General features: G+C 44.0%; 2 protein-coding genes across 7 annotated transcripts in view; one reads left to right on the top strand and one right to left on the bottom strand.

Annotated features, from left to right (window-relative positions):
- The window catches only part of ATG5 (autophagy related 5), a 109,261-nt gene extending 101,932 nt beyond the window's left edge, over nt 1–7,329 (top strand). Inside the window, exon 9 of the mRNA XM_079298768.1 lies at nt 6,644–7,329. Within this exon, the coding sequence (XP_079154894.1) occupies nt 6,644–6,666 (23 nt within the window). The 3' untranslated portion in view covers nt 6,667–7,329. The remainder of the gene's footprint in view (nt 1–6,643) is intronic.
- Nucleotides 1–15,564, bottom strand: part of PRDM1 (PR/SET domain 1) — a gene marked incomplete at its 5' end in the record, with an annotated part of 101,835 nt that overhangs the window by 7,783 nt on the left and 78,488 nt on the right. For 5 of the 6 annotated variants that reach the window (XM_079298707.1, XM_079298704.1, XM_079298708.1 and 2 more), the window contains 2 exons: nt 6,260–6,512; nt 9,594–9,713. In XM_079298707.1, coding sequence (XP_079154833.1) covers nt 6,260–6,512; nt 9,594–9,713 — 373 coding nt within the window. The remainder of the gene's footprint in view (nt 1–6,259; nt 6,513–9,593; nt 9,714–15,564) is intronic. The other variant, XM_079298705.1, reaches the window with a different exon arrangement.

The following is a 15,564-nucleotide window of genomic DNA, read 5'->3' as shown; positions in this document are numbered from 1 at the left end:
GTATATTTTCAAGCTCCAATGAAATGCAATTGAACACAGTTAAATTCAATTAAAATGTTTATGATAAAACTTAAAAGTGTTGTACAGCAACATAAGCACACATATAGGTTCCCAATTACTTCTCTTGGTATTCAAAGTTTAGTGCAGAGTTGAGCTGTATCAAAAAATAACGTAATAACATGTTATGTTTTCTGGCTTTAAAAAACATCTACTTTCTGTGGCAATTTTGTCTGTACTCCAGGATTAGTAACTAATTTTCTAATGAAGTTCAGCCAGATTTTTGGGCATAGCATAAAGGTCCTACTAGGTTCAAGAAGCTTCACAATGGCACTGTGGATAATATTATCTGTATCTTCTTATCAGCTGCCTTTCACCGCAGCAATGTCTCAGAGCAAACATTCCTGGTGACACTATCAGCATTGGGAAGTATCAAGACCAGGCAGTATTGAAAACTAGACAGGGGGGTGGGAGGCAGGACTTGTGAAGCCTTCCAGCAGGAAAAAGAAATAAATACTACCTTATCAGGCCCGTATCAGTTTCTCAGTGGGGTTTGTCAAGCAGGAAGTTCAAATTGACACTTTTCTCTTTTAAAGAAAAAAAAAAAAAAACCAAAACCGGGGGAGGGGAAGAGGAAGGAGAAATGCTGGTAATGCTGGAAAAGTGATAGAGAAACTGGGGCCACTTCAGCTGGACAAACAGCTTCCACTGTCACAAGGTTAAAAACGAGGGTGGGGATGTACGTGCTTTATGTGCAGGAGCAAGCCCAGGAGTGACAGAAAGGAGGCTCATGCAGAGATCGTAACTGTCTTTGTGCAACAATCCCGTGCTCTCTCTTGACTGACTAAAGATAATTGCTCTTTTCTTCCCTTCTGAATTTTCCCAGTAAAGCTGTCCCTCCTACTAATTTCCATGTGTAGACAGAAGTTTTGATATTTAAAGATTATTTTTCAAGTCTAACTGTGACAGCTCTCTTTGGTTTGCAAGCTATCTTTGGTCCATAAATCCCCTCTTGGCTTTCTCCCTTATTACCTGAGCACAGGGGACACTTGGGAACACCAGAGAGATCAAAACATAAACAACTGTGTCAGCACTGTGTAAAATAAGAGAAGGTAATGTCCGAGGCCAAGGAGAGGTTCTTAAGTTTTATTCTGAAGGTGGATTTAAACCAGGGCTGAACCTGATTGAGAGGTTTACAACCTTTCTTGTTGCTCTTAAAGGAGCCATACTTCAAAGTTGAAGAGATATATTTCTTACAAATGGATTTTTTTGAACTTGTGATCTTAGATTTTTTACCAATCAGAATATCTCCCTCTCACTCTTGAAATGCATTTCTACCCCCAGCCCCATACAAACACACACACACATACATATATATACAATAAATATAGGCACATACTCTTCCAAGATCTGTCTAGTTTCTGTGGTCAGAGGGACACACAGAAAAGATATTCATGACAAAACAAGAACAGAGCAGCTGCATTTTTAAGTTACTGATCTGAAGGGAGGGGGTGGGGGGGAAGAAAGGAAAAAAACCCCAGACGTGCCTCTTGAGGAGCCTGATCCACTTCTAACTGAGGTCAACAGATTATTTGCTCAGATCTCAGATTAGTGACTGCGTGCAAGAGGAAAAGGGACAAAACTCCTGTTACTTTTAAGTATTAATAAAACTTGAGTGAAGGAGCTGCCTGAAGTCACTCCAATGTGGGTGTTCCAGCTACAGACTGCTGCAGAGCTATAGACATTGCTCTCAGTTCTTGAGCTCTGAGCTGTAGCCTGAGAAACATTTCATAAAAAACAATGATCTGTTCTTTTCTAAAGACTTGAAAAACGGTTGTAGGCAGACAGTAATTTCAACAGTAATTTCAGGAGTAAGATGGTACTGAACACTTTGAGTGGTGGAACTTAATTATGCCGATTCACATTTTCGGTCTAAATTAAGCACCTCTTTTGCTAGTTGACAGAGAACCTCGAAGTTGTGAAATGGGGAAAACAAAGACTGTTTCCACTCAAAATGAGAATGGAGACCAACATTTAGAAGTACAAAATTTGATCATCTGTTTTCTAAATATGTCCATGGCAGTGTAACATGCCTTTGAAAACTTTTTGCTCAGAGAAGGTCTTTCTGGGAGCCTTCAAATAATTCTCAATATTAAGACAACTTCAGCCCCCAAATTCTGATTTTGTGAAGACAACTTCTCATATCATTTAAAAATCATTTCCCTGAGCCCTTTTGAACATTCCAGGAGGCATTTTTTTAAGCAAGTGCAGATGTTTCCTCTCAACCCAAACAGAAAAGCTTCAAAACCAGAAAGTGAAACTGCCCATAAACAAAAGGGAAAGCGAGCAACAGGGCTGAGCTAACGGCCAGCCTGTCAGGGCCAGCAGGAGGAAGAGAAGAATAAATTGCATTTAAGAAAAAAGCATTAAAAAATTAATCTTCATAGAACCAAAAGCATTTTAAAAAATGTCTTGTTAAACCTGTTAATGAAACAAAAAGATTGCGAAATATTTTGCAAATATGCAAATTATCTTTCCCCAGCTTGAACTTTTTTTCTGAAGCTTGACCAAAAGATGTCACCTGCCTGTACTTGACTGAGGAGACAAACATGACATGAGCAGCAGGAAGTTGCATCATATGATTGCAATATATGAACATTATTATCAAATAGTCGTGTCCTGAGTCAATGCAATTGTTTGGATTTTGCTGGGGTTTTGTTGTTTGGATTTTTGTTTTTGTTTTTTTTAACTGTTATCCTCTCCACCCCTCCATCCCAAAATAATCCTCCCATGCTGAGGTAAGAATGAAATTCTAAACCATTTGGAACTGCCAAAGCAAATTTCCTCAGTGTTTGCTAAATAAAAAAACACAGACTAAAAGACAATCTGAAGGAGCAGTTGAAAGATGTTAGGCACATTTAACAAATTACTGAAAATATAATTTTAGCAGAAATCTTGTGCCACCATACTTAAAACTATTTACTGGACAAGGGCACCATCTGAAGGTGACATCTCAAATCTTGACAGAAAACATCAGGGGCCTCAAAACAGGCAGGAAGGGAATGACACTTGAGTTTCCAGCACTGGGATAATGTGGAGTCTTGCCTCTACCACTATTGTGCAACTCCTCACAGGCACTTCAACATCCATTTGAAGTTACGTAGCTCCACTCGGAGCTAATCATGGCTGTGAAGGTAGGTGTGTGCTCCAGCGTCTGAAGGACTGGGTCAAAGGCCCCAATTCAGGAAAACACAGAGGACAGGGTTAAACCCACAACTAAGTACAAGCCTAATTGCTGTCTTGCATCTGGATGCTTTCCTTCTGTGGCACAAATGAACTAATGCTGGGGAAGTTACCTTTAATTTGAAAGTTTGCTGTTACAGAGGCAAGTAGATGTTACATGTGGGTGTGTAAATATATTTATGCTCTACAGTGGTAGTTCTCTCATTTTTGAGGCCACTAATTACAGGAAATAAAGCCAGAGAAATTCCCTGATACATTTTTCCCCGGAGGCCCATCCTGCTGTGGTGCTTAAAGAGGAACTAAGGCGCTGAACTCTAAGGCTGTGATCCCCAAACCCTTGAGGCACTTAAAGCAGCTGCCTATATTTTAAGTTGGCAAGACTGAAGGTCTCTAGGTGTGTGTCCCAGGTGGCCTCTCCTGTGCTGGGCAGCCAGCCAAGGCACGACTCTTCCAAAGCCTCCCACGGGCCGGCGTGCACTGCACACCCAAGACACAGTGAAGGGAGAGATCTGGGTGCAACACACCACGGCCACTGGCTGCCTCCTGCCCACACCAGGTGTATCCCATGGGAGGAGGCCCTGGCTTCAGCCTGCCTCTTGGGACCTGGACCCCAACTTTCCCTCCTTCCTCCTCAGTGGGTGCCAAAACCAGCAGCCATGAGCTGGGAGAGGTGGTGATGCATCCCTGCTCTTCTGAGGGAAGCCATTCCACTTTAAACACCAAATATTAGCAATCCATTTGGCTGGAGAGGACTCTCCTGACTTCCCAGCAAGTTGGGGTGGGGAGGAGGGGTCCCCTCAAGCAAGTCTGTGTTTGCTGGCCTAAAGCCCCACATCTGCAGCAGGTGCAGGGTGCCAGTGAACTGGGGACAAACCCTCTGCACTTTACTCATGGATGAATGCAGTGCCAGGGTACCTTTGTGACAGAGAGAGAGGCTGGAGAGGCAGCACAATGCTCCCTAATTTTAGATTTAACTAGTGGCCTAAGAGAAAAGAGCAGAAGAAAGCTACACAGTGCTGGCATTCACGGTAAGCTCATCTGGTTCCAGTACTAATGCTGGAAAAACCACTCCTGCTTGCACCATTGCTACAGGGACTTTGGCAAATAAGGATCTTTGGGAGGCTTTTAGATTTTTCTTCCACACTTTTCAAAAAGCTAACTTTAGAAAACCTCAGTCCTTATGGTACCTGTAGGGTTTTTGGCCCATCTGCAGGTTTTAGGCCTGAATGTGTTTCTCATGAGAATGAGGGAAAAAGAAAGAAAAAGTTACAAGTTTTTCTCATTTTCTGAACTGCTATTTTCTTTAGGTGGAAGGAGCTAACATAAAATTTCTAAATTGTTTAAATGTAATTATTTTTAAAAAGAGAAGAATGTCTATTTTAAACCCAGCATCTGGAAATACTGCAAATATTAAGGCTGAACTACAAAACTGTGGCTCATGTCTCCATTTCTTTAAATCCCTGTATTGAGCCTACTACTTCTACTAAAATCAGTTATTTTGCCATGTCCAGACACCCCTAGTTTTAACCTGATTAAGAGTAACCGGACAGAGTAAGAAACACTTTACAAATACATTAATTGCTACTTCTGCAAGGAAGCCTAAGGTGCCAGCAGATGCAGGAAACCGATCCTGAGTTCATGTATCCTCCTAGCTAGTGGCCAAATGTGCCTGCCCAGATTTTAGCAAACTCCTCATCCACCAGAGCCCTACATACTGTTGTCTCATCTCACCTGCAGGTCCCACTGAAAAGTCAACAGTTCATTATATCAGAAAATAAAACTGCACAGAAAGTGGTGAAATGACATATGTGCAAAGATGACAGAATCAGTGAGATAGTTTTTGAATAGAGATCATAGCTGAATAAGACATTCCCTCCCTCTCTTCCCTCTGTCATTAGGAGACAAGTTTTCTTCTACTGATTTATAGGGAAAAGCAAAAAGCTAATGAAAGGGTGACACCCACAGAATATAGATGTACTTCTGATTAATCTCAATGTGTGACATTATTTTTATAATATGGAATGACAGTTCTAATGATCCCCAAAGTGACAATTATATTTTATAACCCATTTCTTGTTGCTAAATAACAATAAATAGCTCTTTTTATTAAAAAAAAAAAAAAAAAAAAAAAACCAAAACAAACCTGCTTGCAGTTTTTCTTTCAAGTTTCAGTGTAGCTGCTGGCAGAAGGACAAAAGAATACTCTGCTCTTAGAGCAGCAGCAGAGGAAGTAGCCTAAGAGTCCACTGAGAAGTCAGCAATAATCTTTCCTTCTCTAGAAGGGGCTCTGGGTGAGGTGTCAGGCAGTGATTAAGCGAGAAGTAAAGCACCAAGGCTGGAAATAATCAGAAACCACAGAGGAACACAAGCTCCTGGAAACACCTCTTCCCTCTACCAGTGCTATTATTTTTGAACAGAAAATGAAAGCTGCAACATATAAAGTCAAGAAATGGGGACAAAGTACACTAAACTTAAAACACAAGTAACCAGATGAGCAGATGAGGAGGTTGGCTCCCATAAGATAAATAAGTGTAGAAGCAAGGCTCAAAGTGCATTATGCAGTAAACATGTATTTGGTCAGACACCTAGACAGAGTCATGGCACATTGCCACTTCCTGGTACATTGAGGGCAGCCCTTTGGGAACATGACTGGACAGCCTTTAGTATGCACCAAAGCAGACTTTGCTCAACATATTGTGAGATCTGAAATTGGAAAGTCATAGAGTGAACCAACAGCTACGGTTAGGAAGACAAAGGTCAGGTTGTCTGTCCAGCATTTCACCAGATAAGACTCGGATTGTAAACAAGTAACTGCCCAGATTTTAGGATCTCTTTCCATTTGAACAGGCACAGGGAACTCATTCTCTTGTGTTGGGTTTTTTAATTCCCCTTTTCCACTCCAAGCTACCTCCTGTGACACAACAGATGATGCAGCTGTGTAATTATACAACTTATTATTAGATTGTATAGGCAGAAGAGACATTACTAGCATTCCTTGTTTATAGTGTAATACACTTACTGAGGTTCATCATTGTCAGCTCTCTGGAGGGGGGATAGTGCAGCCTCTCTGCAAAGTCTCGGCAGTACCACACAAGCAGCTCTTGGTTGGCAGGGATGGGCTTGATGGTATAGAAGTAGATGTTCATTCCATTCTGACAAGCAGCCAAGTTCTGCTCCTGAACAGAGTAGCCAGGGTTTACATAACGCATCCAGTTGCTCTTGTCCTCATTAAATCCATCAATGAAGTGGTGAAGTTCACCACTTGAATAGATCTGGAATAGAGAAAAAGTGCTAATGAATATGTATACATATATATAGGCACAGTAAGCAACATGTACGCACAGAGTCCAGAAGGGAAAAGTGATAAGCTCTTTTTTTTTTTTTTTTTTTTTTTTTTTTTTAGAAGAGCATATATTACTGAAGTAAGAGTTCGGGCTGTGTTCCTGCCTTTTCATCTATGACATCCTCTGAGTTCAGGTGTTTAAAGGCAAGCCCACAGTCACCTTTTCCATTTAATCTTAGCCTGTGTCTCTGCTAGCTTGGGAAAACAAGACCCAAAATCTGAAATGCAGAGTACTCTCTCTGTGTGAACAGTCTGCCTTAGAGTCCTTTTCCTGGTGCTCTGATCAACAAGTGGGTGATGTTGATGACTGCAGGTCTGAGTGCATGCTTGCATTAATGCTTTGAGTCACCTGTGTATAAGACTGACTGGCTCTGCTACGTCAGAGTATCTTCTCTTCTGCCTCTTTCTATGGCCTCTGTGCTTGCAGTTTCCTACCACCTCCACCCAAAGGTTTAAACTATGCAAACATTCTCCACCTCCCAGAGTCCTAAAGCAACACTTGCTCATAGCTGAACTGTAACCCTTTTGTAGGAAGGCTGGGCGAGGCAAAGATGAAATTCACCTGCCATAATTGAAGGAAGATCTGGAGAGGGGTTAGCCCATAAGATGTCACTTTTCCTACCGAGGGACATGTTCTGACTTGTCCACAGAGGGGCAAGAAAACATGAACCTGAAAACTGCTCAGTGGTTTTGGGGGAAAGAAGTTTCCATCACTGACAGAAGCTACTATTTCTTGAAATGGTAAGAATAAGAGAATTATTAAAAATAAAAATAAAAAATAAATAAAAAATAAAAATAAAATCAAGAGAAATCCAGGAAACACCCTTGTAAAACCGCACTGCTTACTCTCAAGGGGAACTAGCTCCGTGCTGGATGAAACGGGGTTCCTGGTTTTCTGAAAACAGACGACCAGGCAAAAGCCAGACCTTGAAGTGGGAGCAGCTTGCACCAGCAGCGCACCTCGCTGAGCTCGAAATGCCTTTCCAAAGGGGAGATAGAGCTTGTCTCAGGGAGAAAACACTGCACAGGGCGTTCCTGGCCGTGTGTGTCTCGCAGCTCCCCGGCCCCTCCGGGACCCTCCTGCTGCCCGGAGCCCGGCGGGCAGGGAGGGGAGGCGGCCTGGCCCTTTAACGCGGGCCGTAAACACCAGAATCACTTTCTTTAAGAGTAACTTCCTGTAAACTGAGAAGGGGGAAATACATGTGGCCTCATCAAAGCAGCTTGCGAGAGATTTTGCGGTGTGTTTGTTATGAGAAAATGGAAGGGAGCTGGGCGAGTTGTGCTGCATCAAGAGGAGCCTTCGGGTTTCTCCGCTCACCCCGGCTCGCAAACTTCCAGGAACGCGGGGCTCTAGCGCTTGACGCCTGCCACCACTTCCCAAAGCGGCGCTCCCACGCCGGGGCAGCGCGGCTCCCCGGCAGAGGCACCAGCAGCTCCCACTCTTGTGGGGAAGGCGCGCCCAGATGTGCTGAGTCACGGCGCGCTTCCCAGAAATGACGGGCACGGCGCCCCGCTCCCGGCGCGGGCAGCGGCGCCCAGATGTTCCCGCATCCAGCCGGCCCAGGATGCCTTCAACAACACGTGGGAAGAAGTTATCTCCCACAATTTCCTTTACACATGCGGGCCTGTGTCGGACCCCTAGGAAGGAATTAATTTTCAGAGCAGCGGTCTGTCTTGAACGAATCAAGAGATTATAACTGGGAAATTAATGATGCTTAGATGGATCCTAGGATATTATTTCTGAGGATCCCTCCACATTAAGCCTTAAAATCACATCATAAGAATGATGTAATCTTTCTCACTGCAGTGTAGGAATTAAGTCCTGCAAGATGGCTATCAGCCTTTCTTCCCTGTGTCTGCTGTCTTACCAACAACTGGTGGGGCTAGGGTCAGCCCTACTGGTCTCTTCCTAGGCTGGACACAAGCTCCCAAAACGTTCAGCAAAAAACATTTTGTGGCCTTATTAATGTGAAAACAATTGCCTGCTCCTAAAAATGCTCATGCAAATAACTGCCTGTGCAATGCTGTATTACATCGTACAAAGACGATCAGAGAAAACCAAAATGATTCAATTAGGCAGGAAGAAAGGGGTGTGGGGAATGCTGATGCATGCCCTGGGTTTCACCTGGATATGAGGTTGGGATATTACCAAGGCAGGCAGGCACCTGAGTGCAGAGGCTTGGACACAGTCCCAAATCCACGGATTTAGACACAACCTACATGGCTAGAAGGCAGCAAAACAAATCCATGGAATGAGATGGGGCTGAAAGAATGTTCTCTAACAATTAATAATGTGTCTGTAAGGAAAATGAGGATTACGTCAGCTGATAAACTGGAAGCATATTCCCAAGCACAGACTGCCCAAGCCAAAATATATTGGCTGCTGCTCTCTTCCAGCTTATATTGTGGAGTACAAATTAGGTACCACCTCTGGTGTTTGTCTCTTTTCCCTTTGCTAAGATCCATGAGCTGCTCTTTTCTGAGGAGGCCTAGAAAAATTTATGAATTGAATGATATATGCTGAAGACTACCACTACTGTGTTATAGAAGTTCTATACAAGACGCAGGAAAAAATGTCAGAAAAAGAATCATTATTCCAGAGTGAAAGTTTATGCAGTAAACTTTCACTCTAACAGCTTCTCCATGATGGGAAAAATCAAGGACATGATACTTACATAAATCAAAATGAATTTCTGCTGTGAAGAAATGCAAAATAACCTGCCCCTACAGCAAGCAACAGAGCTATTTCTTTATGGAATCAGCATCGATACATTTTGGAAGACAGGGCCATGAAGAGAGCTGTGCATGTCCACTGCTCTCTCCACCCACACAGTCCCTCCAAGACAGCCAGGCTTTTACGTGGCTTAATTCACCCACTGGCCCTGTTTGTGCCTGGCCACATGCAGAGGTTGTCCCTGCATCACACAGCAGGAAGTGACCCAGCTTCTCAGCCGTACTCATTTAGTGATCTGCTTACTGCAACAACGTGGTGATGTTTTTTCCTACTTACCCGCCAAAAGTATTTTCTGTTTGCATTCTTGGGAACCGTATCACTGGTATAGATCTCTCCTACCAGGGGTCCGAAGCGTGTTCCTTTTGGGATGTACTCTTTGCTGATAACTCCAGTGACCTACAAGAAGAGCAGCACAGGATCAGTCCATTGCCAGTAGAAAATGAGAAGTCTCCCACTTCTCCTCTGTCCCCCAAATGTAACAAGGTGAAGCAAATAATGTAGGAATTTTTTTTGTGACAGGTCAGCAAAACAGAAATAAATAAATAAATAAATGAACAATCGTGTTGGTTACAGTACGAACAATTTTGTGAGGTACTAACATTTTCCTAAGACATATGGGAGCCAGTGATGAATACCACCTTAAAAATGTGCTTTTTGGAAATACATTTACAAGAAGAAACAGTAAGCAAAGTATGCAGAGACTGTCAAATATCTTCAGAAGTTATTTTTCCTGTCAAAGGCAACCCCTAAAAGTCTAGTTCCAGCAAACAAAAATATGCAATATCTATCAATCACTTCACTGCCACAGAGCTTGCTTTTCTAATAAGTTAGGAACTGGAATGACTGCTCTTCCAGATCAAAATGAAACCACCCTACACCCCCCTCCATTCTTTGGTCTATACCCGCCCTGATAGCTAAAAGGAGAACACACACAAACACACACAGAAAAAAAAAAAAAAAAAAAAAAAAAAAAGGCAACCTTCAGTTCTCTTACCAGCATACAGTGGCATACAAAACAGAATATGACATGGCTCTGGGACATGTACTCACAGGTCACCTTCTTGTACAAAAAGGAATCATCAGTTCCGGTAACAAATGTCAAGTGGGTTTGGTCAAAAAAGGTGTAAGGATTTTGAAGAAAATGCTCCACTATTCTAGGTCTAAGAAATGTACTCTGGTTGTTCAGCTTCCTTCTTGACAGTAATTATACCAAAAAAAGTCACTGACCACAAATCAGGAAGCAATTCATCATTATTCAGAAGAACGTGCCTTGGAGTAACCCTTTGCAAAACACTGCTGAGTTATTGGTTTTGTCTCTCTGTTTCTCACCAATCTTCTTAAATTTAATGTATCCAAACAATGTTAGAAAACCAACAATTTTGTAAACCAAAAACCCCAAGCCTTTGCAAGACTGATGCTGCTGCTCAAATAGTAGAAAAAAAAAAGAAGGTAAAAAGCCCATTAATTTGGTACTATAACCAAATATATTATAAACTCTCATGGCAAAATGTGTTAAACATAACCCCTTCACACATCCTGCCACTTGTCTTTTTGCTCGCCAGGATTTCAGAACAAGACAGGAACACCAGAAGTGGGAACACTGAGAACTGGGATTACTGTCTGTACCCCACAAGGAATCAATGTCCTTACCAAAGGAGATTAGCACTTGTCAGACCCTACAGACAGCTCACTTCAGTGAGCTTTTCTATTTCTTTTAACAGTCCTTTTCAGCAAAGGGTGGTATGTATGCAGACAGAGCTTCACAAATTAGCTAAGCCTTCTGATTTTCTCATGCTACACTTTCTTACATTGTGTGATTCTTAATGTTTAAGTGAGAGGCAGACAGAAATCTTTGCCTGTGTGCTGGTCAAGATTAAAAATACCAGAAAAAAAAAAAAAAAAAAAAAAAAAGAACACCTAGCATAATTTCCTGTTAAAAGTCAAAATAAGGGGGCCACGTAACAGCCATAGATTCAAGGAATCACCTGGAAACAGATTGCTGGGTGTACGTGGTGGCTGTTTGTACTCGTTTGCATTTAAACATGTGTTTTCAGCACACTACAAAGAAAAAAAATTAAAACATCAACAGGAGAGGTAGTTAAATTCTCCATTGATCTGTGCATCTGGACTAAAGAGAGAGAAGAGGGACTTCCAGAAATTTTCTTACACCTACCATATGCTGAAACAAGCTCAGTGGCTCAGTTTTATTTTTGTCTTGCTTGTACATGTCTCATAGAGAGCTGAAAAAGGCAGATGTTCTTCTCATTTTCCCTATATATCTTCATTTACATCCATCTGCCCTCTCAAGAAAAGTTCATAACCAAGCTACAAGCACACCCTACCAGTTTTACTGCATGATAGCTTGAGATTTTTCATGGTTTTAAAAATATCTTGGTCTTAATTAAAACTACTTTAATGAAATTCTCAGAATCTCTAGAAATCACTCCTTGAACTAGTCAACTTGAAACACTCTCTGACACAGCAGATACTTTTTGATATCCACCTTACAGACAGCGTTTGTGTTGAGCTGTGCCAGGGGAGAAGCAAAGATGATTTCTCAGCCTGTACCCATCAGAATCTGGCAGAAGAGGTTCTGCACTTCTGTGTGTGCCAACACTGAAGTTCTGCTAAACCAGGCTATAAAGCTGTCCAGATGACTTTTAGCTGACAGCGGCTCTCAGGTCAGCAATTCTAGGCCTCCACCGTTCCCTCCCAAGCTCAGCTGCTGGGATGGATGAGGGGCATCCTCCCGGAGAAGGGTGCCAGCGGTGCCAAGGCTCCGGGTTGCCGCAGCCCAAAGGGGCTCCTGCCCCGCCGCAGCTCGGCGGGGGCGGCTTAAGAGGAAGCGGGGAGCTGCCGAGGGCTGGCGGCAGGACAGCGGCGCAGCCCCGGCTCCGGAGCCGGGGGTGAGCGCCGGAGGGCTGTGCCAGAGCGGCACTGCGGGGCTGTGTCCGCCAGGTGTCCTCCGGCGCGCCGCTCCCGCGGGGAGCCCATCCCGGGAGCCGCGGACCCGGCGCGGGCGCTCCGGCAGCGCAGCCCTTCTGCCGCCGCCCGGCGCTGCCCGGGGCTCGCTCCTCGGCGGCCGCGGGCTGCTCCCCCGGCTCCTCTCCCGGCGCTTACCCCTTCTCCCCCAGAGCTCCCGGCGATCCCTCCTCTCGGCACGGCCGCGCGTCTAGCAGGAAGGTGCGGCCCGGCCTCGGGCGGCCGGAGCCCGCTGCCCGCTGCCGAGCGGCGCCGGGCGGGACAGCGCGGCCGCCGGCGGGGCGGGGGGAGCCCGGGCCGGCGGCCTGGAACTGACCAGGGTCCTAATGCGGCGCCGGGGGCTCGGCACGCCCGGGGCCCGCTCGGCACATCCCGGGCTGCCCGCGGCCCCAGGGCGTGGGGCGGGGGGGCTCCGGTCCCAAATCTGGTCCGAGATGGCGCTTTGGATGACCAACGCTCCTGCGTCTTTGTCTGGGGAGAGGGCACTGAAGTAAAACAACGACTCCTGCTAATTCTGCAAGGGGAGGGTATTTTGCAATGGATCCACTATCCTACTTTAAATACCAAAACACCGAATAAACTTGTATTGGCGTAATCAAAATACCAACATTCTCCACACGCAAATAGGGCAGGTCGTTATGTGTCCTGAATTAACACCGATTCTAATTTTTTTTTAGCTCCTAGTTCTATAGTTGTGTACTTTTTACCCCTTTCTTCAGTGATCAGTTTTCTAAAAGTGATGCCACAAAATAAAATGCTTTCAGATGGCTTCCTCGGCAACCACATAGAAAATAAATAAAAGCCATAGGGGAGAGCAAGTGTCTGAGGTCAGTGAGGCACAGTTTGTAGCGGCTCAAAATCACTGCTTGCACCAAAATCACTGATTCAGGGTCTGTCTCTAAGAAATGGCCTTATCAGAGATATGTAACAGTAATGAGTGGTTTGCCGAGATATGTTTTCCTCTGTCAAAGCTCACACACCAGAATAAGACACTAGTAGTATTCAAGACAGCAGAGTAATGTAACTGTCATTTTATATCAAGAAGTTTGATACAAACTTTATAGACTGTTTGTTTGGGCTTTAAGCACTGAGACCAAAGGGAAGATTATTGAAAAAGATATTTTTAAATGTCTGCATGAAAAGATCATTCACATATGGCCTTCTAGAGCCATAAGCCTGACACCACATTCCATCATTTTTCGACAATTGCCAAAACTGGGGGAAAAGATAAATAATTCATGCATAGAAATAAATAAATAAATGACTTAATGTAGCTCTAACAGCCTAAAATGTTATGAGCAGTAGTAATTCATTTTTTAAAATGTTGACACATTCTGTGAACTCACAGCAAAAAATGTGTTCTTCAGAAAAGTCCCTGATCAAGATCCAAGAATAAACAAGAGTATGATGACGTGTCATGAGCTCCCTTGCAAATTGCATAAACCTTTAAAGAGGAGCTCCACAAAGCATGCAAGGAGAAGATATAGGAAAAGCAACCCTCCCCAAATAGCAGTGGCCGTACTTCCTCCCTCCTAAGCAGGCACGCAGTACTTTTCCTGCTCCAGCCAGAGGTACAGTACTAATCGTGACAGCACTAGGATTTAATGATCTAATCATGACAGTATCAGCATTTCACAAGTGATATATTATGTATGTTTTTTTGACAATAAACTGACTCAGCATTTAAAACTCTTAACCAGATGAAGCCACAGCTCTCCCCAAAGTTAACAATGAAGACAGCTCACATCTGAAACTCACTGGCAAACACGCACACATGCATCCCCCGAAGTCTTACCTCATCCTTTTGCAAAAAGTGAAAAAACCCCACTCTACCAAGCTGTCAGGACTCCAGTGGTTTTCCATGAGGTCAAAACCAGAATCAGGCTCCCTCACTGACCCACAGACACCAAGATGCAAAAGTAACACGCGTACCCAGCCCTGATCCCACTAAACAAAATCGAACTTGGAAGGCAGACAGAAAAAAAAAATACTGTGTTTCATGTCAGAAGTTACTAGCACACAAGTGGATTATGCCATTTACAACTACTTCAGCCTGCGGATGAGTAGCAAATGAGACCTGTCCATACATTCACCAGAGTGTAGCAGAGCACATCATATCAGCCCTTCCTTTCAGAGCTACCTTAAAGATAGTCAGGGTTTAAAAGCTCCTATTGCTCCTTAGGGTAGGTGCAATTCAGCACAAATGAAAGACCGGGGGGAGCTTTGGAGAACAAAAGGAGGATGTCCTATATTCAGACTCCCACTAGCAGGGAGCTGCACGGGTCACATTTTACAAGAAAGAACCAGCAATCTTTCAACAACTTCTCTCTCCCCCCACCTCTTACACTGAGATGGCAGCAATCCTCCTGATTCACTGACCTGAACCAGGGAATAAGGAAATTACACCTTGGTGTTTCCAAACACAGTGTTGGGAATTTTGAAAGCTCTTTGGATGTCTCCAGCCCCAGCAGCAGGACTCTAGAGGGGCAGAGGGAGCAAGCAGCCTCAGCAGCCAATCAGTCATCAGCCGGTGGCCAAGGACCGACCTGCACTGTCAGTGCAAGCTCATCCCTCAATCAAGAAATCCTCCTGTATCCCATGGCAGAGTCTCAGCTTTATTTCCCCCTTCGTGCCAAACTAAGACCTATCTAACAATGCAATAATGCAAAATCAGGTTTCACACATTTTCTTCTGGAGCATGACCTTTCTCTGCCAAAGTTCTGCAGGGCAGGGCAGAGCAGATGGAAACAGAAGAGTGATTTTAAGGAGAATTTAGCTTTAACCTCTTACCAAACATACTTCACACTCTATTAGGCACTGCCAAACTAAATTCCACGGTGTCAACACCCTTCAGGTGGGGGTCCAGCCCTATGTCTGTACACAGGATTAAACAAGTACCTTCTCTGGAAGGAAATATTTGATAGGCACGGATGAGTGCACCTCTTCTTTTCAGCTCTGTGGTCAGTACATTTAGCCAAAGCAGAAGCACAGGTAATAGTTGCTATACCACAAGTCTCAGCACAAGGAGAAATGAAGGGTTGTCCCCCGGGTTGTTACGCTACTGAACATCACACCTAGCTATAATAGCTACTCTATACGAAGGAGTAAACACAAAACCAAATTGCTCATCCAGGCTTGTTTCTTTCCAGCCCTTCTGAAACAACAACAAAGAATGTACCCACTCCAGGGACAAGGATAGGGCAGACTCGCACGGCTAGCTACCGGTGAAGATACTGTCCCAGATAAACAAAAGTTAATTTAAGCT

Source organism: Erithacus rubecula, assembly GCF_903797595.1.
Source record: "Erithacus rubecula genome assembly, chromosome: 2".
Lineage (NCBI taxonomy): Eukaryota > Metazoa > Chordata > Aves > Passeriformes > Muscicapidae > Erithacus > Erithacus rubecula.
Note: the sequence above shows the minus strand (reverse complement) of the source record. Positions and strands in the feature narration are given on the sequence as shown.